The sequence below is a fragment of the Pyrus communis genome, chromosome 16, assembly GCF_963583255.1.
Source record: "Pyrus communis chromosome 16, drPyrComm1.1, whole genome shotgun sequence".
In the NCBI taxonomy this organism is placed as follows: Eukaryota; Viridiplantae; Streptophyta; class Magnoliopsida; order Rosales; family Rosaceae; genus Pyrus; species Pyrus communis.
The window spans coordinates 2,526,158-2,550,727 of record NC_084818.1 but is presented as its reverse complement, the minus strand read 5'-3'; the positions used below and the strand labels follow the sequence as shown (position 1 = coordinate 2,550,727).

General features: G+C 36.5%; 7 protein-coding genes across 13 annotated transcripts; 1 reads left to right on the top strand and 6 right to left on the bottom strand.

The window, feature by feature from the left end:
- Positions 1–1,317: 1,317 nt before the first annotated feature.
- LOC137721114 (uncharacterized) lies at positions 1,318–2,590 on the bottom strand. The gene is made up of 2 exons (XM_068460227.1): positions 2,570–2,590; positions 1,318–2,112 (listed from the first exon to the last, which is right to left on the bottom strand). The coding sequence occupies exons 1-2, from the start codon at positions 2,588–2,590 to the stop codon at positions 1,318–1,320; spliced, it is 816 nt and encodes a 271-aa protein (XP_068316328.1).
- Positions 2,591–3,695: 1,105 nt separating this feature from the next.
- LOC137719587 (uncharacterized) lies at positions 3,696–6,370 on the bottom strand. Its single transcript, XM_068458626.1, has 3 exons — positions 6,079–6,370; positions 4,163–4,239; positions 3,696–3,982 (listed from the first exon to the last, which is right to left on the bottom strand). The coding sequence occupies exons 1-3, from the start codon at positions 6,287–6,289 to the stop codon at positions 3,896–3,898; spliced, it is 375 nt and encodes a 124-aa protein (XP_068314727.1). The 5' UTR covers positions 6,290–6,370; the 3' UTR covers positions 3,696–3,895.
- A 3,006-nt stretch (positions 6,371–9,376) lies between these two features.
- Positions 9,377–10,106, bottom strand: LOC137720473 (uncharacterized). Its single transcript, XM_068459543.1, has one exon. The coding sequence runs from the start codon at positions 10,102–10,104 to the stop codon at positions 9,508–9,510; it is 597 nt and encodes a 198-aa protein (XP_068315644.1). The 5' UTR covers positions 10,105–10,106; the 3' UTR covers positions 9,377–9,507.
- Positions 10,107–10,233: 127 nt separating this feature from the next.
- LOC137720474 (protein phosphatase inhibitor 2-like) lies at positions 10,234–12,379 on the bottom strand. 4 transcript variants are annotated; one of them, XM_068459546.1, is made up of 5 exons: positions 12,318–12,379; positions 11,816–11,884; positions 11,501–11,619; positions 11,126–11,305; positions 10,234–10,645 (listed from the first exon to the last, which is right to left on the bottom strand). In XM_068459546.1, the coding sequence occupies exons 2-5, from the start codon at positions 11,818–11,820 to the stop codon at positions 10,386–10,388; spliced, it is 564 nt and encodes a 187-aa protein (XP_068315647.1). In that variant the 5' UTR covers positions 11,821–11,884; positions 12,318–12,379; the 3' UTR covers positions 10,234–10,385. The 4 variants fall into 4 exon arrangements, with proteins under 4 accessions (XP_068315647.1, XP_068315645.1, XP_068315648.1 ...); XM_068459544.1 differs by having other exon boundaries at positions 11,501–11,625; positions 12,318–12,336; XM_068459547.1 differs by lacking the exon at positions 12,318–12,379 and adding an exon at positions 12,164–12,237.
- Positions 12,380–13,113: 734 nt separating this feature from the next.
- LOC137720930 (uncharacterized) lies at positions 13,114–16,102 on the top strand. The gene is made up of 7 exons (XM_068460050.1): positions 13,114–13,229; positions 13,951–14,148; positions 14,305–14,445; positions 14,721–14,829; positions 14,975–15,036; positions 15,481–15,584; positions 15,775–16,102. Exons 2-7 carry the CDS (start codon positions 14,056–14,058, stop codon positions 15,872–15,874), a joined length of 609 nt encoding a protein of 202 aa, XP_068316151.1. The 5' UTR covers positions 13,114–13,229; positions 13,951–14,055; the 3' UTR covers positions 15,875–16,102.
- Positions 16,103–17,627: 1,525 nt separating this feature from the next.
- LOC137720709 (methyl-CpG-binding domain-containing protein 13-like) lies at positions 17,628–21,944 on the bottom strand. Of its 4 annotated transcripts, none has more exons than XM_068459811.1 (7): positions 21,757–21,944; positions 20,991–21,122; positions 20,793–20,888; positions 20,484–20,624; positions 20,232–20,349; positions 19,625–19,999; positions 17,628–19,381 (listed from the first exon to the last, which is right to left on the bottom strand). In XM_068459811.1, exons 1-7 carry the CDS (start codon positions 21,838–21,840, stop codon positions 18,234–18,236), a joined length of 2,094 nt encoding a protein of 697 aa, XP_068315912.1. In that variant the 5' UTR covers positions 21,841–21,944; the 3' UTR covers positions 17,628–18,233. The 4 variants fall into 4 exon arrangements, with proteins under 4 accessions (XP_068315912.1, XP_068315913.1, XP_068315914.1 ...); XM_068459812.1 differs by having other exon boundaries at positions 20,232–20,343; XM_068459813.1 differs by lacking the exon at positions 21,757–21,944 and having other exon boundaries at positions 20,793–20,895; positions 20,991–21,119.
- A 764-nt stretch (positions 21,945–22,708) lies between these two features.
- LOC137721111 (F-box protein At2g17036-like) lies at positions 22,709–23,635 on the bottom strand. Its single transcript, XM_068460224.1, has one exon. It carries the CDS (start codon positions 23,633–23,635, stop codon positions 22,709–22,711), a length of 927 nt encoding a protein of 308 aa, XP_068316325.1.
- Positions 23,636–24,570: the final 935 nt, after the last annotated feature.

The window sequence follows — 24,570 nt, the reverse complement described above, 5'->3', positions numbered from 1 at the left end:
TTTTGAAATTCCATTTACGACTTTCATTACGTTTACAACGCATGCAAAATCTAAAAAAAATTATAAAATATAAACCACAATACGTACTTCAATATCTAAATTTGTAAATTGTCACATAATATTACTAATTAATCTCTATCATAATAATATAATATGTTTATGACTCTCGATTTATATCCTCCTTAGTGTTACATAAGATTTATAAACACTAAGTAGTCCGGCTTTATATTAATTGAAATTACAAGTATTTAGTCCAGTTGGTTGAAAACATTTGTTTTTGTACTTGAGGTAATTCAATGTAGATTACCTTATTGTTTGACAATAATAATTTAAAGCATCTAAGTTTAATTATATATAAATGATCACATAACATATTCGGAAAATGATTTTTACATTCATCGTTATATTTAGCTTTTAAATTGGATAAAGCAATACAAAATTAAATGGAGATTTGAAAAGGATTGTGAATAAGAAGAAGAAAAAAAAAAAAAAACACGTGGAGAACGTATTTCCCCCTTCTATACGGAAAGTGATATAAAATCGTGGTCCTTTTTACCACTATTCATGAGGAGGAGCATCATCACTTTGTAACATGAGTATCTATCAATTTAATCACATTAAATGGTACAGTGGTAAGGGTATAAATTGCGGGTCCTCAATAAACAAAAAATGTGAAAGGTCTTAGGTTCGAGGCTTCAAGTTGGTGAGTGCGCTTGAATGTGGCCACGGACAGGGTGAAATTTCTCATAGCCTCTCCGGGCTCTGAAGAAATGGATAATCGTGACTTACCACCAGTTGTCAATTTTCAAGAAATGAAATTAAATCGTCGACTCATATCAGGATTGTAAACATAGTCTAGAATATTTTGATAAACAAGATAAACAAAATCTAGTCGTTTGGGACAGCAGAAAGAAGATACTACACATTCTTAATTTTGACTGCAGATGGCCAAACTGGTGTGCAAAAATCGCAATCTTTGACGCAAATATTTACCATGCGAGACGCAGGTTAGGCTAGTTAATCATAACAATATTTCCGTCACAATATAGTATGTCCCGGGAGGAAATCTACCCTATTCTGTGCAGATTTTAGTTTGTAATATGGTTTTCTATAACACGTAGTAAACAACAGAGGAGGTCAAGGTATATACCAGATAATGCGTTTGATCCTCTCTTCCCCCTTCCCTCCGGGAGGCAGAATTACACAGATGAAGTAATCAAAATTCCGTTACAAAGCGCAACAACGCTCTCACTCAAATTTCGTGAAAAGTCCATCTCAAGGATTAGTCTTGAAGGTTGAATCAACAGATCAAATTCGTCAAGACATATGCACAATTGGCGGTCCAAGAAACTGCAGAACTACGAGGCATAAGTAGTGATTGTGCAAAAACACCTTAGCCCTACTGAAATCCAAGTCGGGAACCCTGCTAGCATGCAGACTTTGATACCAAGATAACAATGCCTCATTCAGATACATTTGTATGTTCGGGCGTAAAGCAACAATCTGCAGTAAACTCGAAGCCAGCGAGCACCAAATCCTGAACTTACCAAAATCCGAAGGTGAAAATCCGACATTTCCAATCAACATATCTGCACTTCCAGCCTCGCCATCGATGTTCTTGTTCACAAGCATTCCAGCCAAGGGATTAATCCACAACAAAACTGTGAACGCAATCATCATATAGTTCTCATACAGAACAACTCTGCCAAACGAATCACATGACAGCATTACCAAATCAGACCTAATCTGATCCGTCCCAAGCCAAAAACACCTCGCACTCTTCACCGCTGGTATAAACAAAAAACCCGAAAAGCATCCCATCAAAAGAGCAATAAACATTTTCCCAAACCCATCAAGAGACTCCAAATGGAAATCAATAAACTTGGGACTAAACGTGTAGCAAATCACATTTCCTAAAGCCAATCCCGCAGCTCCTAAAAGCACACTCAATTGCTTCTCGGACGGCCTCGAAGCGGATTTCTCATAAGCAACTTTACCATGCAAAATCAACAGCTTAGAAACACCGGCAAATCCCAGCTGAACCGGAACAAAAACCCCATTAACTAAAAACCCAGAATTTTTGTCGTCCGATTCGTTATTCAAGTACAACAACTGAAGCAAAAGACATGAAATTGCAACGAAGGAGAAAGTGAAGGCATTGGAATAATCATTGAAATACAGGCGGGTTTGGAGGTGAGAGTTAGAGTATTAGATTCTTGTAGGTGATCAAGAATTGGAGCATTGTTTACTTGGTTTGGGTTTTGAAGGACCAGAGGGTCCAGTCCAGTTGGGACAAATGCTTGGGAGTTGGTGGAAATTTTGCATTGCGATGGGAATACGGTGCTACATCACGTGTTTTTATTTAAGTAGTGATAAATTTTATTTTTAAGTTATTAACTTTTTAACACATAAATCTCACCATTTTAATAGTGACACGTGGTGTACCACCTCGTATGATGAATGGTACATCATGTGTTTTTATGTACGTAGTGGTAAATTTTATTTTTTAAGTTATTAATTTTTTAACACAGAAATCCCACAATTTTAATAGTGACACGTGGTGTATCACCTCGTGTGACGGATGGTACATCACGTGTTTTTATGTAAGTATTGATAAATTTTATTTTTTAAGTTATTACCTTTTTAACACATAAATCCTACCATTTTAATAGTGACAGGTGGTGTACCACTTCGTGTGCCGATCACATTGAAAAATCTCTCGGAGAGAGAGAGAGAGAGAGAGAGAGAGAGAGAGAGAGAGAGAGAGAGAGAGAATGTGGAGGTTTGAGATCTTAAGATCGATTGGCTTCTAAACTTCTTCAGAGGTTGTTGAAGTCAAATCGAATCCTCTGCATGCTTTGATCTTGTTGCTCAATGTTGTTGTCAAGGTCGTACTTTGCCTTAGAATAGCCCACATTCTATCTTGAGTTAGCCTAAAGGTGGAGAAATTCTTTGGTCTGATAGATAGAACAAGTCACTCGTCTGACTACAGATACAAACATAACCTTTTACATTTGAGTATAACCCACGTAACATCGTTCAGGACCATACTGTAAGATAATCAACTCGTTGCATGGGCCGTAGAACAAATGATGTGGTTCATTGGGCGGACCTCAGAATTTATTCTACAAGTGAGGTTACATGGCATGTCATAATTTGCACATTGGTGTAGAAGTCGTGAATAAACAGTCCAAGTGATTAAAGTTTGGTAAGACCAAATGCAATGACTAAATTCATACATAATTCTTCACGAATTAAGAAATTTCATTTCAATGAATTATGGAAACAAAGCAATGGAAATTTATTATACAAATTCATTAATATTCATAAACATCTTACACAAATAGGGTTTGAATTATGTAATCTCCCCATTGTATATTGATCAATCCACACAACACACATCCGATGACAAAAATCTCTGTCCAAGTCAAATTCACCCAACTATATCCTTAAATATAAGATTTGTCCCGGAATTAAAGATCAAGATTTGAGAATCGAGAATCGAGATCCTCTTCGAATTTAGAAGTCGGAATCAGAAGACTCAGAAATCTGTTCTGTTCAAGGGAGAGATCCGAACTTCTGATTTACGTGAGATGGACCAGTAGGTTGGTTTAATGGTCTCTATACAATTTAAGACGCAGATATCTGAAGAGGATCTCAATTCAAGATTTGGTACTGTTCTTGATCGATTTCTTATTGTCCTTTTTCTCTTGTTTCGTTGAAAGGTTCCCTAACCCATCACCAAATTAATGAAACCTTTTGTCTCCAAAAAATCAATTACACCATCGCTATCGTTTCCCCCAAATAAAAGAAAACCCTAGAAATAATTAAAAACGATAAGATTAACATTAGCAAGAACTAATCATATACATGGATGGGTGGGTGATCTCAGTTCTTAGTTGATAGTTGCAGACAGTGCCAGCTGAGGTCCATTGTGGTGCTCTTCATCATCAACCGTTCTGATCTTAATTTGTGGGACCACCTGTGGCGGGGACACGCAATTAATTAAGAAAAGATCAACCCACATACTTAATCAAATGGTATTTATCAGTTAGAATAATATTTTGCTAGTATTTACTGGTGGCATTCTATCAGTTAAACGTTTGTTAAAATGTATGTAAAACTGTAAATAGCATTACTAATTTCAGTGTTAATTGCCAACCTGATCTTCTGATGCAATGGACGGCTGAGATGATAACGTCCTCGATCTTTTATGACCTCTACCGCCCATTTTGCCACCTAGACCAAATATCATTAACGGAATAAGTACTTTTTATTACCACTAAGAAAACTACTAAGCGAAAATTAGCAGAATAAAGCACATAACTTCTAACTTGCACCGCATCTCAAAATATCACAAGGTATATTCGATCTGCATTTTTTTTTTGTAACATAAGGGGTGGCCGTGGATCACCCAAAAAACAGCTCAAATAGTTATTACAGAAAATTCGAGTCCTAGAAACTCTACCACATCTTATATGACTGAGTTCTAATCTAATCAATAGTTCTCAAAATAATGACACTCAAAATCCATATTCGACTTGCATTTACGGTTTTTGTTTTTTAAACATTTTATGTTTACTGTTTTGTTTAGGTGCTGTTTATATATATAAAGCCATATATATTAAACGCATATAAATTCAATTTCTATAATATTGAATTAAGGATCATTTTGGTTACGATTCCTAATCAACCTAATTGTTAGACTGAAACCTTGTTTGTTTAAATATTTTGATTGAGGTCCTTAGCCTCATTTAAGATATTGAATTCATGAATTTATGCATTTAATGTTCCACAAATTATGAAATTTAAACAAAATTCAAATTATAATTTTGAATATAATAAATGCTTAAAAATAAATTTTAGAGTAATATTGTTCTTCACAAAAATTATAGCAAAAAAATAATGTACCAACATAATTATTAACATATTTTTAAAATTAACTATTGATATATTTTAAAAGATAAAATAAATACATATAGCATGGGTACATTTAGCAAAATTAAACATGGGTACAAATAAATTAAAAATGTGAATACAAATACAAATAAAAGTTTAAAAAATATGTGCACAAAAAGGAATTAATGTATGAGTACAAAATAAAACTAAAAATAAAATTGGTACAAATTAAAAAAAAAAGGTTGCAAATTAAAAATGGGTACAAAATACAAAATAAAAATATATGATAAAAAATGAGTGCTACTAAACCCACCACAGTGTCTTATTTTCTCACCCAGATGATAATCTCACCCACCATAAAAAATTAAAAAGCGTAAAATGGTATTTCCCCACCCACCATTATTCCCAGAATAACCATAATATATATATTTTTTAAATAACTCAAATATATCTTTAAATAATATTATAAATAAAGAAATAAAAATAGAAAAAAAAATGAAAGAAAATGCAAGACCTAAGCTTAGACATTCATCATCTCCTTCAAACCTAACGCCGTCCTGCAGAGACCCCAGATCTCCAAACCACTCTTCCTTTTTTTTTGTCAAAACCACAGATCTCACACCCAATTCTCTTTTTTCTCCATTGAAGTTTCTCGCCTCCATCTAGCACACGCCTATTCCTTCCTCCAACCTTTTCGTCGATTCTAATCTAAATCTTTCCCAACCTCTTTCCACCAAAGATATCACACCCCACCCACCATTATTTATTTATTATTTTAAATTATTTTTTGTTTTTTTCAAAATTTTAATACTGAATTAAATAGGAATTTAATAGTCTTCTTTTAAAATGATAAATATGTTATTAACATTTTCATTAAATGGTGGGTGAGGAAATAAGACATTGGGGGTGAGAATATCACCACTCTAAAAAATTTAGCCATGAATATAAATATAACAAATATAATGTTTCTAACACTAAATGAATATATTTAGAAATAAAAAATATTTTATTATTGAAATAATTAATGGTATTTATTTAAATCTAAGGATTTGATAAAAATTGAAAATAAGTAAAATTTTAGTCAATAGAGTAAGAAAAATAGGGAAAATAAGTAAAATTTTAGTCAATAGAGTAAGAAAAATAGGGATGAGAACCTAATTTTTTCCTTGAATTAATTACCTTGTGAAGAGTTATGGTTTTTGGAAATTCTGCTGTTGGTTTTGAGATCTAGGGTTGAGTCGGAAGTGTCCGGAAAGTACCGGTCGAGACGAGGAGGACAACGGTGATCCTTCTTCTTTTCAAACATGGCACGCACGAAGGATTCCTCCATGCTGTTCAAAAACTTGACGTGCTTCTCGTTCGTCCACGACCTACTGTTCAACAACTCCATTCTTACTAGTTCCGATCTTAATTCCGCCACCAGCCACGGAGGTTTGGAGAGGAAGTAGCTGGGTTATAGCCACTGGCCGCGCTGTTGGATGATGGAAAATTTTGAAGGCGTATGTTGGTATGTCTTAGTTTTGAAGCTTCGATGGGTCTGTGTGTGTGTGTGTGTATGATATTATATATAGAGCATATGTTTTGATTGATATGTAATATTATTTCTTTTCGAAAGGAAAAATACCGGTTATGTTTCAGACACACTGAAAAATTTCTTTGAGAGTTTGGAGGAGTATAGAAAGTAAACCTACTCGCTCTCCTCAAGCGACATGTGTTTGGCTCATCAAAATATCACTATTCAAATATCCCGACTCTCTCCAAAGATATTAATCGTAACAAATTTAGATTTTGTGTGTGTAGGATTTATTATTCTTTGGAAAGATATTTGGAATACTAATTAGTGGACTGCAATTCAATTAATTCATTAAAAAATTAATCGACTAGATGATATTTTTATAAGTGAAAATTCAACATGATATTCATTAAGATATTGGAGCAATGCTTTGAAATGCGATATCTTTAAAAAAAAAACAAATAATGAGTTTGAGAAGGATGACTAAAACGGACAGAATTCATACAAATAACTTTAAAGATGAATGGTTCATTTTTAAATAATTGAAACCGCTTATAAAAATAGGATTTTTTAACTTTAATCTTTAAGAAGATTGAAATTTAAAAAAAAACTTTGTGTTAGATTACATATTGATTATAATTCTTTGATGTGTCTTTAATTCAAAATAATTAATGTGCACTTTATTTAATGTCTCCCATTAAATATTTAAATTTATTAACATACAAATTTTAATTTGTTTTTTGACCAAAAAAAGAGTTTTTTAATTTATTAATTTTGTTTAACATTCTTCAAACTTGAAAGGTTCAATTAATGTACCTAAATGTATGTACCAAAATGTATTATATTGAACTAATGCATTTAAATTTTAGTACCAAAATATATGCACCGAAATGTATTATATTAAATTAATGTACCTCAATGTGTGTACCAAAATGTATGCACCGAAATGTATTATATTAAATTAATATACCTAAATGTGTGTACCAAAATGTACGCATTGAAATGTTAGTATCAAAATGTATTATATTGAATTAAGGTACCTAAATGTTTGTATTGAAATATATGTATTGAAATGTATGTACCTAAATGAAGAAGACAAAGTACACCAAAATATATTATATAACAAAAATTAGTTTATCTAAATGTTTACAACAAAATATATTACGATAAATTAAATGAAAATAAATGAGGTTATTAATGTACCAAGGGACTAAAAATTAGATTTTGATCTTATTTATGGTTTTAATCTAAAAATCATCTTTATCAAAGATTAAAATGAAGTTTTCTAAATAATTTTTTTGAAATCCATCTTTATTAAAAATACAAGTTAAGTTTGAAAAATATTTTTTTCTAAAACCGCTCCCAATTATGTAAAAACACTTTTCAAACGAAGTACATATCGTGAAACGGTTAATTAGTGGACTAATTTGTTTTCTTATTTTCGTTTATAAAAAAACAGATATTAATATCTTTAGACTTTGGAGGATTTAACGAGTGGTCCACGTTAGCCTAGCGTGCACAACTCGATTATCAAAAAATCAAATTTCCAAAAAAAAATGGAGATGGAAAACAATGGGCCGAAGGGGCTAGTAACGCGAGCACGAAGCTTTTCTGCAGTCGAGGAGGTAGAGAGAGGAGAGCACGTGGCTGAAAATATCTACGAATAACTTTTATGAGAACTTTAACGAAAAGTTCATGGTACTGTTTATTTAACGAAAAATTATGTTTTTACATTAAAAAATTAATCATAATAATATTCATTTTACCCTTTATTTTGTCTTTATCGTTAAAACTCAAAACTTTTAAGTTCTTTTCATTAGTTTTCTCAACTTTTATTGGTAAAGGAAAATATCTAACACAACTTTATACGTTTTATATTTTTGGTCAAATGAACTTTATATGACCAACTCAACTTATATGCTCCGACAGATATTTTGGGATGACTAAAGACGGTAGGACTAGGAAAGAGTTAAATTACGAAAATATCTCCACATGTCCCTATTAAGATATGACGTATTTTTACGCACCACGATAATGTTAACTTTTTTCATGTGTTTACTATAAATCTAATTATCTACCACGTGTCATTTTATTTAATTCTAGTTAACATTTTTAAAAATTGAAAAAGAAACATTTAATGTGAAAATTAACCAGAGTTAGGTAAAATGATACATGTGGCTGATGATTAGGTATATGATGAATATACATCATAATTATAATGGTGAGTAAAAATGCACCCTTTAAGATATTAACATGATTACTATACTCCAGTGGTCTCATGTGGGCCTTGTTGATGTACAATCTAAGCAGAGCGATAATTTCAGACATGACAATTTTGGAACTAATCATTCAATAAGCATAGGACGATTAACAATTAGATATTGATTGCCATGATTAGAACCCGACTAACACTGACCCAACCCCTAGCAACGGGTTGTGAAAATTGAAAGAGAAAAAAAAGAAAGAAAAATTTACTAAAAAGGGCTTGAAAACTTTGAGTTTTAACGATAAATATAAAATAAATGGTAAACTGAATAGTATCAGAATTGCCATTTTAGTCTAAAAATGTGATTTTTCGTTAAAGTGAACAGTATCGAAAACTTTTCGTTAAAGTTCCCAAAAAAGAACTCAATTGACATTGTTCTTATGAATTCTATGACTTTTGTATTAGAGAATTGTCGTTTTTATATTTTTGCATGTTGATTAACACGACCACGGCCCATTGCCGCCCCTAGTTCCGAATCTTCCGACCCCTTATTGTTCAATATTTTGTTATATAAAGTGGTATAAAACTAAAATACAGGTGATGAAGGTCAAATATTCGTTCCTATCATTAGATATATATTCTACAGAAAATAATAAACGCACATCATCTTTTTCTTCCCACTCACCTTTGTTTAGTTATGTCTTTTATTTGTGTTGTCCATTCAATTCGACGATTATAAATAAAACGGAATGTTGTGGTTGGAGCTAGAACGATAGAAAAAGTTTATTATCATTTTTTATTACATTCTGTTGGGCCTCTAAGGCCCAGAATTTCAACAGAAGAGAAAAAGAGAGCCCGTGATGGGCCCACATTCAACAGGTAATCGCGGTCACTCGAGGTTGGTGTGGCGAGCTCGTACGGCTTCAGGGCTCTGACCCAAAACCTCACCCAACTTATACACCACCATCTCAAACAACACAAACAAAGCCCCCTCATACACGCTCCCCATCGGAAGCAACGGCCGAGAATTCATCACATCCCCATCACCACCCGCATCATTCGCCATGGTCTGCGCTGGCACATAGCCCACCACACTAGCGTGCCTCACGCACGATCCGGTCTCCGGCTGGGCCGTCAGCAGGAGGACTCGACCACCGTTCGATCGAGCAACGGAGCAAAGTGCATCCACAGTGAAAAACCCACCTGGGCCGGCTGAGGCAATGAGTAGATCGGCAGCTGTGATTGGGGGAGTGGTCATGTCGAACACCATGTGGGCTGAGAGGCCTAAGTGGGCAAGGCGCATGCACAGGGCCTTCACCATTAGGCCCTCTCGGCCCACCCCATAGAGAAAGACACGGCCGTTTCGAGCTGCTGTGGAAGAGAGCTCAGTAACCAAAAGGTCGAGGACCGGTGGGTAGGGGTGGGTTGGAACGGCGAAGATAGAGGCTAAGTGGCTGCAAATTTGGGAGGCAAGCTCAGAAGCCATCGCTCTGAGTCTCAAGGATAAGAGACTAGTGATCAGTGTGACCTAAATATGTGAGTGAGGTGTTGCCACTAAGTGACACGTCAGCATTTAAACAAAAATATCTCTCGGTCTCGGACATTTTTATGAAAAGGAAATGAAGTCGAACTATTTACAAACCAAAAACTTAATAAAAAGATACAAATTGCAGTCAGATGAGCATATTCTTATCAAGAAGGAACCAAAAACTGTAATCCAAATGTCAGTAAAATGATCAAAGGAAGTCTTAGCTTTGGCTTGATCTTCTAAGCGCCATTCGCCGGAGGTCCGGAAGAGTTTTTGGTTGATGAGGTACCATCTTTGTCGATATCTATTTCTTTGACACCGGCAGTTAACGAAGAGGAACCAGATTTCTTCTCCTTCTCCTTATCTGTGTCAAGGTTCTCGTCCTCGTCCTCCTCTTCATCATCGAGCAAAGAAGCTTTCCGCCTGAGTTCTTTTACTTTCTGGAATTCATCATAATGGGCTCTTCTGTGCTCCCTAAAACTCTTGCTTTTCTCAGAATCTGGCAAAGTCCGACAGCAAGAAGGCAGAATAGACAGCCGCAAGTCAGTACAGGATTGTTGGCAGATGAATAGTATAAATGCAACTGAGCGGTAGAGGAATTTGAAAAATATGCCCGATTTTATGAACTGGGCACAAGGGAAATGAGAACTAGACGAGGATTAAGCAATATCGGAAACATAAGTTCCGCCCATTAACAGATTATAACGAGGGCAAGTTGAGAAGCAATAATAACCTCTAAATATGTTCATTGGGATCTTATATCATGTGTCTTACACGAAGTAAATTAATATCATCTGATGCAACTTCAATCATATCCATGTATTGAACCACTTGCATTAGTATTCTAAGCAGCGGATGACTAAAATATAAAACTAATCAGTCCACTGTATTGAAATATAGTGAAAAGTCGTAAGTTGTAACAAATGCCGATCGAAAGGGTTAACTTAAGGGGAAAAAAGAAAAGGAGATGAGTGAAGACCTTCATCATCTTGTTCCATAGCATCAGCCTCATCCTCAGATGATGTCCAGCCAGTAGACCGTTGGGTGCTCTTTCCACTTGATGATGCCACATCACTCAAAGCAGTTCGTATTGCTTCTGCATGATCTGCATCACCAACACACTCATCGAAGGTACCCCCCCGCATAGGAGACAGAGATCCTGCCAAGATTGCAGTGCCATCGGAAATGATAAGTTTCGACATACAAGAAAACGTTTTCTTTTTTTCAGGAAACAAGTATTGAAAACCTATAATGAAATGAAGCATTACCATTTGAAAAGGTATAATCATCAAAACTTAGAAGACAAATAAAAACACGGGATTCATGCATATACAGTTGACATAAACCAACATACCATACTCATCATCGGTCATCATGGGGTGGTATGGCGTCTTCGGCTCAGTAATTTTCTGCCTTACAGGTTTATTTGCTTCAATTTCTCCAATATTAGCCTCGTCCCATCTAACTCGGCCTCTGCCACTCAATAAACAACATCTAAAATCAGTATACCTATAAACTTCAACCATCTAATAACAAACAGAAAGTAAGCAGAATTTTACAAAAACCGAAACCATTTCCTAAAGCATGACTTAATGCAACATTTCTAAGAATTTAACATAAACCAAACCCGAAAAGTATAACGAAAACAGCAGGAGACAGATTGAATTACTTCATTTTGCTAAGCAGCTGATTCCGCAAAAGCACCCCAACAAGCAACTGATCAACTGAATCCAATTCTCTGAAACAAAATCGCAAAATTAGCTGTTAAATTCTCAAAATTAAGCATAACAAATCACAACCGCATTCTAGGTCATCAAAACTGCATTAACGATATTGAATTATATACACACAAAAACCTAAAAACTTAAAAAAAACAGAAAAATTCAATTCAATTTCTCACAAATTAATCCACGTCTAGTAAAAATCGCACAATAAGAACAATATACAATCCAGCCACAGATCAATAGCGCATTAAAACCCTAATCAGCCTAATCCTTCAAAAACAAAGAAAATGAACCTTCGGAAACATGTCAATTAGCAGCAGTTGGTTAAAGGATCGGAAAAAATCCCTTTTCCTTCATTTTCCTGCGTTTTCCGGGAAAATTTAAGCGCAAAAATCAAATTAAAAGTAGGAAAAAGAAGAGAGCAGGAAATTAAATAAATTTTGATACCTTCGTAATTTGGAGAAATTGAGCGTTCGTTCGAAGCGCTGAATCGAATTTTTGTTTGCTGCTTTTATGATTTTCCAGGTTTACTAAATTACCCTAACGAATAGCATTTAATATCGATCGAAGCCATCCAAGGGCTTTCCAGAGTGTGCAGATCTCGGACCGTTAAATACAAATTACAACCGCTATGATCTAACCACGTCAGCCAAGGATTTTTGGAATTTGATTGAATTATGATGTGAATTTGTGAGAGAGAATTTTTACATTGTTTAGCTAAATCACATAATGAAAAATCTTGATTAGTTAAACTAAGTATTAAACTCGTCATTTGTAAAAATCGTTTCAAGAATGTAACTAAACATAAAGCAAATAACATTTGTGAGTTATAATTGACGCAATAACAACTTTAAAAAAAAAAAATTTGACGCAATAAAAAAAACAATAATAGGTTTTTTGTTTTTGTTTTTTTAAGAAAACAACAACAACAGAAACAGTATGGTGAGGAGTGATGTCTTTGCATTAATTCAAACTCCATCGATTTCCTGATCTAACATCTAATATAATAAATCAATTTATCTTTTATCAAAAAAAAATAAAGAAGTTTTTAACGAAATACTCATAGTACTGTTTATTTTAATGAAAATTCAAATTTTTACTTCAAAAAGTGACTTATGGTATCATTCACTTACAACATTTTTTTTTATCATTATCATTAAAACTGAAAAAATTTAAACATTTTTTCATTAGTTTTCTTAAAAAAAAAAAAAAAAAAAAAAAAACGTAAAAGGTAATTACAAATCTGGGAAATAAAAATATAAGAGAGAGAGAGAGAGAGTGGAGCTTAAGAAGAAGAAGCTGTTATTTGGGGGCCCGATTGCGGACATAGAAGAGAAGCAGCAGCTCTTCCCTCAGACTGTAAGAATTCGAGATTTTGGTTTCGTAGGTGAAATTTGTTGGTTGATCTGGATTATTTTATTAAACCCGGTTCTGTCTCTGAATTTTACGGCTGAACGGAATTGGGTCGTGTTAATTTTCATTTTTTTTTTTTAATTTTTTGGGTCAAACAGGTTTCTGGATTGGCGTATTTCGTGAGGTTAATTGGAGATCTCTTTTTTGTTTTTGTTATAATTTTATGCCGTTTTAATGTGTTGTTGATGTTCTTCATCTAAATAAGATGTCAATATTTTGCGAATTGGATTTGGTTGTTGTTCTGCATCTGGAAAAGGTTTTGATTTCTGTAACTTGTGTTGATTCCGGCAATGTGATAAGTGGAATTAGAATTGTATATTTGTGACAAGATTGGAGGGCGAGCTTGGCGCAACAGAAAGGTTGCTCTTTTGTGACAGAAAGGTCACGGGTTTGGGTCGTGGAAACAGCCTCTTTGCAAAGCAAGGGTAAGGCTGCCTACGATAGACGTTCCTTGCAAAGTGGGAGCCTTGTTGGCTTGGGGTCGCCTTTTTATATTTGTAAAAAGATTGGCCATTTTTATTGAGTGCGTGCAATGTGAGAAGTGGAATTAGAATTGATGAGGACAGTGAGAAAGTTAAGCTGCAAAATGTATTGAGTGCGTACGAATTCCATTCAGATTTCGGAATGTATATTTGTAACAAGATTGGCCATTTTTATTCTGTTTCAGGCGGTATTTTCGTAGGGTTGAGGAAGATAAAGTTGTTATCGGTTCCAGAGGAGGAACTTGAAACTTGGTTGGGATAGTATAGTAATCAATTTACACCAGGCAGAGATGTTTTCGTTGTTTTACGGACTATGGAAATATATGTTCAGTAAGACGGAGTTTCATGTGCTCATTCTTGGAATCGACAAGGCTGGGAAGACGGTAATACACCTTCCTGTAATCTTTTAGTTATTGTGCTTTTCGTTGCCATTTTGAGATGCTTTTATCTTTGGTCACGTTAGTGGATTTTATTGTTCAAGTTTTTAACGATTTTTCAGAAAGATCAGATGTAATTTTTAATCTGGTTTTACTTTGTAGACTTTGCTCGAGAAGTTGAAGTCAATGTACTCAAACTTGGAGGGTCTCCCTCCTGATCGAATTGTTCCAACTGTGGGACTAAATATTGGTCGTATTGAAGCATCAAATACCAAACTTGTGTTCTGGGACCTAGGGGGTCAGGTATGTGAAATATATCCTTGCCATTTATCTTATTTCATCTATCATATTCTTTCGTTTAACATAGATTTTCACTCCTTTATTCTAAACCATAAACTGCTAGCATAAAAATTCAGATGTACTTTTCCTTGGAAAACATTACTAGTTTAGCAGTAGTAGATTGTTATCATGTACCAGGATTGATATAGTCTCCAAATGTTGCGAATCAGTCGCTTTCTCTAGTATAAATTTTCATTTTTGAGATGGGCAGTCACAAGGGTTGTTTGTTTTACTGTCAGCCTGGTCTTCGCTCAATCTGGGAGAAATATTATGAAGAAGCACATGCTGTGGTCTATGTAATTGATGCCACTTGTCCATCACGTTTTGAAGATTCAAAATCTGCATTAGGTAGGTGGTGTTCAATTGCTGAATCTTGTGAACATATTCTGCGGCGTTTGTAATTATCGTATCCTATGATAGTATAGCTATTGAAGTTGAGGAATAACAAAATTACATGATGCACTGCCCTGATATTACTACTTTTGAAAACCAGAAAAAGTTCTTCGGCATGAGGATTTGCAAGGAGCTCCTCTATTGATTTTGGCCAACAAGCAGGTGAGAGGCTAAATTGTTCTCCGCACAAAATCACAAGCAATCTAGTGATGAATCTTTCAGAAATTTTTGGCTTGCATGTCTTTTTAAAACAGAAGTTTCATAAATTTCGCATTTTCTTCAGAATGTACACGCAGAAATCCATGTGCATAAGTCCTTATTGGATGACATCTATGTAGACGGGTTGTAATTTGTTGTGCATCCTCGTCCCCAATATATGGAACTGTTTTCTTTTTATATTTGATCTAACCATGTGTTATTTCCTCCGCCATCTATCTTTTTATATTGTATATGGTTTTTATTTTAAATCTTGTAATGTGAAATCTAGTTATGGCATCCGTAATGTTGATTTAAGCTGCTTTTTAATTAAGATAATAATAAAAAGAAAAATATGCTCAGTAAATCTCTCCTTTTTGTCACTTCATTGAAATGTCTTCGCAATTGCAGGATGTTGCTGATTCTGTATCAGCTGAGGAACTTGCTCGATATCTGGATCTTAAAAAGTTGGATGAAAGGGTTTTTATGTTTGAAGCCGTTTCAGCATACGATGGGTAAGTGGATCTTTTCTAGACTCCATTGCTTCACCAAATAGGCAGATAGTTAACTCTTTATTTGCTCCGAACGTGGAAAGGGTAATTTGTCACTTGATGAACCACATTTCACATTGAAAAATAATTCTCAGCACTGAGATGCCGTAAAATACAAAATGCAATAGCTCAGCACTTCGACATTTGATTGCAGGATGGGGATTAAAGAAAGCGTGGAGTGGTTGGTGGAGGTAATGGAGAGAAGCAAGAGAACCGAAACACTGAGAGCCCGAGCAGGCCCGGCTTCTGCCTAGAATGGCATGTATGAATCGACATGCAGTTTTCTTGCCTTGCTCTGCTTCTGTACCAATTGTGTAAGTAAATCAGGCTTTTTGAATTCTAATTAAATTACTACATGATTCAAAGTAAAAAAAAAAATCAAGATTTCACTTGTTTTCTTCCTCCTAGTGTGCTGCTAATTACTGTTCTGTGGATCTTGTTTTTGAAATATCGTTTCCTGCTGAATGGATCATTGAGCAAATTACGCTGTTACGAATCAAGTTGCAGAGTGAATTTTGTGTCGATATCACCGTTACAACTTTCTCCCATAAACGATAAGAAACAGAACCGGTAAACACAAAGCACGGCAAAATCTAACGATGCGAATCATGAGAAAGCTTATTGTTCGAAATTCTAATACATTTGTTTCGACTCCTTCACTTTCTGGTAAGGTTGAAACTGCTTCAGTTTTCCAGGACACTTGGTGTAAACGGAGCTTGTGCGCTTTTCTTCACTGCTGGTTGGGGTTCTCTGCAAACCAGAAGAAAAAAAATGGGTCAATGTCATAATTCCATAATAGAGTAAATTTTAGGAATGGTCTCTCAACTTTAACTCAATTAGAGCAATGATCCCTCAACTAAATATATCTATTATCATTGGTCCCTCAACTCATCAGAATGTGCAGCTATAATCTCTCAACTAAAAGTTCATTACCATTGGTCTTTGAACTTCTCAGAACGTGCAGTTATGGTCTCTCAACTAAAAGTTCATTACCATTGGTTCCTTAACTCTAATCCAATTGGAGAAATAGTCTCTCAATTTTAACCCAATTGAAGAACCATTGGTCCCTGAACTCTAATCTAACTAAAGAAATGGTCCCTCAACTCTAATCCAATTGAAGAAATGGTTCAACTTTAACCATATTGTAGCAATGGTCTTTCTAATATAACTCATTTGGACAAAATTTTGACAAAATTGACGAAAAGAACCATAGTTACACATTTTAATGAGTTGAGGGATCAATTATAGCAATGGTCTTTCCAACGTAACTCATTTTAACAAAATTCTGACGAAGTTGACGAAAATGACCATAGCTACATATTTTGATGAGTTGAGGGACAATGGTAATGAATTTTTAGTTGAGAAACCATTGCTCAAATTTAATTAAAGTTAAGGGACCTTTACCACAATTTACCCATTCATTAAATTCCCACCCAAAATCCAAAATTCCAAAAGTAATAGGGTAAAAAGAAGAAAAGAATGCGTATTGGAAATAAGGGCCAAAGGTCTGGTCTTGAACAAAGTACGGTGGCGGATGATTCCAGTGACTTCCAATCCCACCACTGCGACATGAGCACCGTCATAGAAACCATCTTTGGGGCGCTTCGTTTTCTTTAAGACCAAGAGCGGCTTCTTGAAGGGCAGTTTAGTCCCTGTCAGTTCGTAGCCGATAGTAAACGTGTAGGTTTCCGGCGACGAATGGCGGCAGAGAAGGCCGATGTGGAGGTTGTGGAGGCCATCTTCAAATTGGGGCTGAACTTCTACCACCCCTTGCAATTCCAGCACCGCCATTCCCGGCAGTCCTCTTCGCTATGATACTAAGTCGGGAAACAAGAACAGAGAAAGAAAACCGAAAAAAAAAAAAAAAAAAAAAAAAAAAAAACTGATACAGATTTAGACCCGACCGCACACGGGTTTGGAGCAGCCACGAACTGACTTTGACCGGTTGGATCGAATAGTACACGGTCAAAACAACCAGTTAGCCAGACCGGGTCTTGCCGAACCGATCGGATCGACTAGGGTCATCGTTCTTATTCAATTAGGTTAATTAGGTTTATTGACCTCTAAGAAACAATATTAGCTTAATTAGGTTTCCCTGGGATCATTGCTGCTGCTATTACCTCGGGCGGCGACGATTATTCATCAGATCGAATGGGCATGCCTTCCTCTCCCATTTCGTTTTGGTTCTATAAGCTGTTGGAAGTTGGAGACGAGGTTCTCTTCGTGGGCGCAAATCAGTCAATATATGTTTAATGGCATATTAATCTCTGCCAGTTTAGCTGCAAACGGTGATTCCGGCCGTGTAAATTTGCAAATAAAACTTGAGTTCTCCCTGACGGTCTTTGCCTCAGGTTTATCAATGGAGTCTATACATGTTTCCATCTTAATCATAATTAGTGAACAAACACTTTGCCAATGCAACGAAAAAATAGCTTGAATACTTCGTACTAAGGTTACAGACACTAGGGTTACACATACAGAGATGCAAACAGGAGAAAACTTCACCGAGGCGGTCTCTTCCTAAAAGATCAGCACGAGAGAAGTACAAAAGGTTAGGGGTGGCGTGGAAGGGGGTTGGTACAAAGTGTTCTAGGAGCTGTACAAGGGTTGAAGTCAGTGTCTCTGCCTCCCCTTTTGGTTTACATCTGATCCACTGGAACTGTGTAAACTTCCACTCCTGGTGTGTCGAGGTTCAGAAAGCGCTTGTTTCTTATGCACAGGGACCTCCGCATGACAGAACTGCTCGCACAAATCATCCGTTTGGCAGAAGTTATCTAGACCAACATTTTTCAAGGTCAAGTCGCTAGTTCCTTGAGTTTTTGATGAGCTTAGTTGCTGCTGAAAGTACTCCTCAATATGCGGATCGTAGTCTAATGGGATTGCACCCGTGAGAGTTTTTATAGCAAATTCAATGCATGGATCGGGCCATGAACCCCCAAAAGGCAACTCAGTAGGGGATCCTGAGTTCTGTCCAGCATCATCATCCTTTCCAACTTTCCCCCATTGTTCTGGAATCAAAAGGTTGCCGCCTTCCTGCTTCCCACTGCTCTTATTGTCTATGTCCCCATGATGATCTTTTGGTGTAGTTAGTCCTCCTGAAGAATGGTCACCATCGCTCCTGGCATTGTCAAAACCTATTCCAGTGAGAGTCTCTATTGCAAATGCAATGCAAGGATCTGTGAAGAAATCCCCGAGAGGTAAATCTGGTTGAAGTCCTGGCTTCTCTTCAGCCTTATAATCGGTTTCAAGTTTTCCTGCATGCTCTTCTGGGCTGCTTCGGCTCCCCAATGGGAAAACAGAAGCACACCTTTGCTTAGCGTCGCCATTAATTGCTTGTTCCACATTTTGAATATGCTTTTCTGGCTCAACCTCATGATAATCAGGCTGCTGGAATGCACAACTAGGCAAATTACCAGGGGAAGAACCTTCAGTTGTATGGCATACTCCCTCCCCTGACTGTTTAACAGCAAATCGACGTGCTGAAGTACTTGGTTTCACTTCTGGAACTGGACCAGCTTCAACTCCAGCCAGTCTCATTGAAGCACGGCGAGGAACGATAAGCTCCACCTTGTTCTTTGATTTGCAAAGGTCGAGATGGGTCTTTTTCCCTTCATGTTTTATCAGACCAGTTTCCAGGCATTGCTTATCTGGCAGGCCTCCACCTGCAGGAACTGAAATACATTCATTTTTTGTGGAATCACAGTCCTGTTCTTTTTGCTCTGAACCTTTGGATTCTGGAGGATTTAAGCTGCCCACCTCACCTGCAGCATGTCGTGAGTTCATATCAGATAAAAGCTTATTAACTTGGTGTTGCAGAATAAAAGGTTGGCCTTGGAAATCAGTCGAATTTCCTAAATCATTACGACAAAAAGGAAAATAACTAAGTCAATTTTCAGAGTCTCAACTCCCACTCCCACATAAAAGAAAGAGGAAAGAATAAGGAATATATCTATGAAAGGACAATACCAAGGGATTGTAAACAAGACATGAAATTTGAACATTACTCTGATCAGAACTGTGTTCAGGAAGGGACGGGCCTTCGGTTGTATGGCGCGCTCCCTCCCCTGACTGTTCAGTTGCAACTCGACGGGCTCGAGTACTTGTTTTCAGTTCTGGAACTGGACCAACTTCAACTCCAGCTAGTCGCTTTGAAGCACGGCGAGGCAAGATAAGCTCTTTCTTGTTCTTTGACTTGCAGAGGCCAGAACGGTTTCTTTCATGTTTTATCATCCCACTTTCCAGGCATTGGTTATCTGGCGGGTCTCCACCAGCAGGAGCTGAAATACATTCACTTTTTGTGGAATCACCGTCTTGTTCATTTTGCTCCGAACCTTTGGCTTCTGAAGGATTTAAGCTGCCTAATTCAGTGCCCACCTCACCTGCAGCATGTCACAGGTTCATGTCAGTTAAAAGATAACTTAGTGTTGCAGAATAAGGGTTGGCCTAGGAAATCACTCAAACTTTTCTAAATCATCAGGACAAAAAAAAGAAAAGAAAATAACTTTCTCGCAATTTTCAGTCTCAAATCCCACGAAAGATGAAAGAACAAGGAATATATCTACGAAGGATGATACCAAGAGATTGTAAATAAGATGTGAATTTGAACATTACTCTGATCAGAAGTATGTTCAGGAAGGGGCGGCCCTTCTCCGTTACATGAACAATTAAGTATCTCTCCATCCTTTGTTGTCTCGTTGAAGTTCAAACTTGGGTTGTCTAATTTCTGTTTCTTGGTTACAGCAGCAATCCAAATAAGCAAAGACATCGATGAAAATCTATAAGTATAATTTTTACTAACAATCAAAATTAATGGCAGGCGCAGTAACGTTTAAAATCCAGACAATCCATTTTGTAGTAACTTACAGAGGATTTTTCATCTTCCAATTCCTTATCACTGCTGCCACTCGGCTCGACATTTAACCTTCCTGGCTCCTCATTTTCAAGATAGCGATGCACATCCCTGAGAGAGCGGAATACTTTTTCACTTACAGGAGCAATATAATGCTGCACAGAGACAGAATAGTATTCAACAGAGGAGTGACCTTTAGGGATGACCCGTGATAAAGAGAATGAGTGGAATGAGCTTGAAACTGAAAGACCGTGGAAACTCTTAACGAGGCCATACTGCGCACGCACACACACTCACTCACAGAGAGAGAGAGAGTTCATTACCGTATCTCTCCTAATCTTACGAGCCTTTTTCGTCATCCGGATTTCTTTGATCCATCCTGGAGGCAGTCCTTCTGCTACAGTCTTCTCAACTACAACCTAAATGCTTGAAAAATTGAAGTTTCCATATCTAAATGAGTAAAATCTGATAATGTTAAACATCTAAATGTAGATAATAAGTAGAAGTTTGAGTCAACGGACATCATCTGAAGGTCGCTTGAGAGTCTCCTCAATTTTCTGTTTGTCTTCATGACTGGTATTGGAGGTGCTGAGATAGCGAGATACCTCTGCCCTGGAACTAAATCTATGTCCACTTGAGGATTCGTAATAATACTGCAACAAACACAAAATATAAACACCTCTACTAAATCATCTATCGCAAAACATCGTCCATATCTCTCTCCCCAAGAGTTAAAAACAGTGTCAAACTTTGCTCAAACCGATTGAAACGAAAATAGCTTTCAAGTTGCAAGTGTAGTTCCCTATAAATAAGGATGTCGAATTAAGGAACTTGAAACTTTCGAAATTCGACAGTACAAAGCTCAGAGAAGCATAGTATGTTCCACATATAACAAATTCAAAAACAGCAAGCAAAGGTGTCAGATTTAATCCTAAAGTCGAACAGACCTAGGAAATGTCTGGTTCTAAGTTCATATCGAAAATGCACACCTCAACATTACAACTAAATCTCCAAACTTTAGCGGATGTGCTCGAATCCCCTTCTTCGCAGTTTAGATTAGTTTAAAGTAAAATATCGCTCGTATCAATATCCAAACTTCCAATCCTCCTCCACTCTTTTACAAGCACAAAAATTGGTTCTTTACCAACTTACAGAATTGAAATTAAGCTTAAACTTAACTAACTACCAAAATTACTTAAGGATCTTGCAGTTCTACTAGTTTTCCTAATCAGGGTTTGAGAAGTAAATAAATAAATTAAAAGATAGAAAGGAGTGTAATTTTCAGACCTTGTCTCTTCTGCCATTTTTTCTAACTTTGACCTCCACCGTCCATCCAGCTGGGAGCCATTCCTCAGAGTTCTGGTCCGCCATCGCCGGAGACTGATTTTCCGGGAAACCACCGCCGGAGTATGAGCCGCACTCTCTCCCTCTCTTTCTCTCTCTCTCTCTGAGTGAAAAGCTTGGAAGGTCTTCAGACCCACGTGTTTCCGAAACTGTATTGCGCGAGGCGCAGAAATTAGAACATGGCAGTTAAAAAGCTGCTTGACGAAGTTGTACCTAAAGGACGGTGCTGCCCTCTGTCTTTTACTAAAAGACACTTTTGACTCCAAGTACAATGTTACAAAGCGAAAGTTTTAAGGGAGGGTCTGAGTGGGGACGCAGAGGATTGAAGTGCGCCACGTGGAATGTGCACTTTCTGGTGGATCAGGACCCTCTCTCTTAGGGATTCTAGGAGTGTGGGTCGTTGGATGAAAATCCAACGGGTACAAACAGAAGGTCTCTTTAAAGTTATAATAATTATAGCCATTGAATTTTTATCTAATGGTTCACGCTTCTTAATCATGAGGATCCTCATCTTTAGATCAAGAGAGGATGCTGATCCCTTTCTGGTGACGGAGATTCAACTATTCTACCAGCAAAAGGCCGACCAGTTAACCTAACTTATCCATTAGCCAATGACACGTGTTGCTCGTTGGATTGCTTACATTTGCTCCCAAATTCACATGCTGTAATAACGCTGAATCAAATATAAGAATTTTAATTAAAGATTTTCGGTACTGTTTATTTTAACAAAAAATTATATTTTTACATCAAAAAGTTAATCATATATACTTTACCCTTTATTTTGCGTACAATGTCTCTTTGCGTCACATTAAAAAATCTCCACCTTCTCAGCCCACCACTACCTCCATGAAACCCATCACCTTCCTCGTTTTCTTCTCTCTCCGTTCCATTCTCCCTATCTCACTTTTCTGTACGCAAGCTTGATGCCGGAGCCAATATGCATAAAAGTGACAGAAGTAAGGAATACAGATGAAGAAATATAATACAACCGCAAGGTAGGCACGACCCAAAATGAAGGTTGCATGGTCTTTTCTAAAAGTTTCTTAGCCTCTCGGGTATAAGGCTGCGAAAAGCTTCGACTTTCCACATTATACACGCAATAATCATCACTTAAGCGGTTTTTTGGATAACTGTTGATACGATCATAAGCGTAGTTGAAGTATATGCAATTTGGCATACATCCTGGAAAATTGGAAGCCTTAACAGATATGGAAAAGTTATCACCCAAAAAGAAAGCAAGATCACCTAGGGTTTTTGTCTCAACCCACTCACACTTATCAGAATTCAATTTAAATATCCTGACTAACGTTGCCACACGACCAGTATTAAATTCAAAACCCCTTTGAACCATCCACAATTCGTTATCATTTAAAACCACGATATACGCCTTTACTATCTCATCGAATTCCATGGAATCGCCGGCAACCAATTGTTTATTGGAGATGGACTGAGTAGTAATATCAAAAGAAGAAAGTCTACCCCATTCTTCGACAACATAAAACTTATCTCCAACATGAACAACATCTTGGTATTGGATATTGCGTCTTTGATCAATGTACGTCCATGGTGATGTATCTTTATCCTTGAGTCTAATGAAAGTCAATTTACCGTGCTCATGTATGACCAGAACAATACATTTATCGACATCTAATATTGGGTCTGTAGACATTGTCGCCTTGATCACAAAAGTACAGTTGATCTGAACAGACATTTCTCTTTCAGGCAGACGAGCAAGTGGTGGGAGATCAATGAGGGAATCTTCTCTCTTTTTACGCCCTTTGATCCATAAAAAAGGATTTATAAGGGTTACGACCAAATCCATATTCATAGCTATTAACCATCCTTTTATATTTGTAAATGTTGCTATCATATTTCGGCGATCTTAAGTGAGCTTTTTGTTGCTTGATCCTTTTATATTTGTAAATGTTGCTATCATATTTCGTTTTCTTGATTAAGGATCCGGTGTTATTGTACTTCAGGTTGATTGATTGTGATTTATAATTCGATAATTTGAATGTATAATAACAAAGAAATTAAGTAAAAGAAATAACTTAGTTATCTATATGAAAATGTTACTTGAAGCAACAATTGGAAATTCATAAAACTAAAGTAAAAAACCACTTATCAAGCTTAAATCTACGATTAAGGTATAGATCGACACTAGGGCTTAGTTCTTGCCCCATGTTCTTGAGAGCAATTGTGCTGCTCCTTGTCCTTTTTATTATAATATAAATTCCAGCAGCTCATGCAAAAGAACTGGCCGTCAAGCTCTTTCTTATGTTTATTCTCCGCGTGCTTTATAACTCCATTCTTGAGCAGAAATTCTTTGTGTCATAAATAGCAGCGATGGTGTTCCGCTTGGACATGCTGTAGTCCTTCGTGTTTGTCGAGCTCTTCCTTATTAGTGCTATAGAATCACACTTATCACAGTTGCATGACATCTATAAAAATGCAAAAGAAAAACATGATGACATGTAAACGTTAAGCAAAGGACAACCATACAAAAAAGAGAAGGGAAACAGAGACAAGTAAAAGAAAACCATAAACATAAACCTTTCGATAGATAGATACGAAATGCACAGATCGGAGAATAGTTAGATATCAGTAATTAAGCAACTCTATCAGGTCATATAAAGGCAGATTCTGGTCTTGAAGAATGCAAAAGAAATAGTATTCTTTCAATATGCATGACTCAGTTTGGAAGGTGAAAAATAATGTTTCCGTTGCATTGCATTAACATACAATTGTAACCCAAAC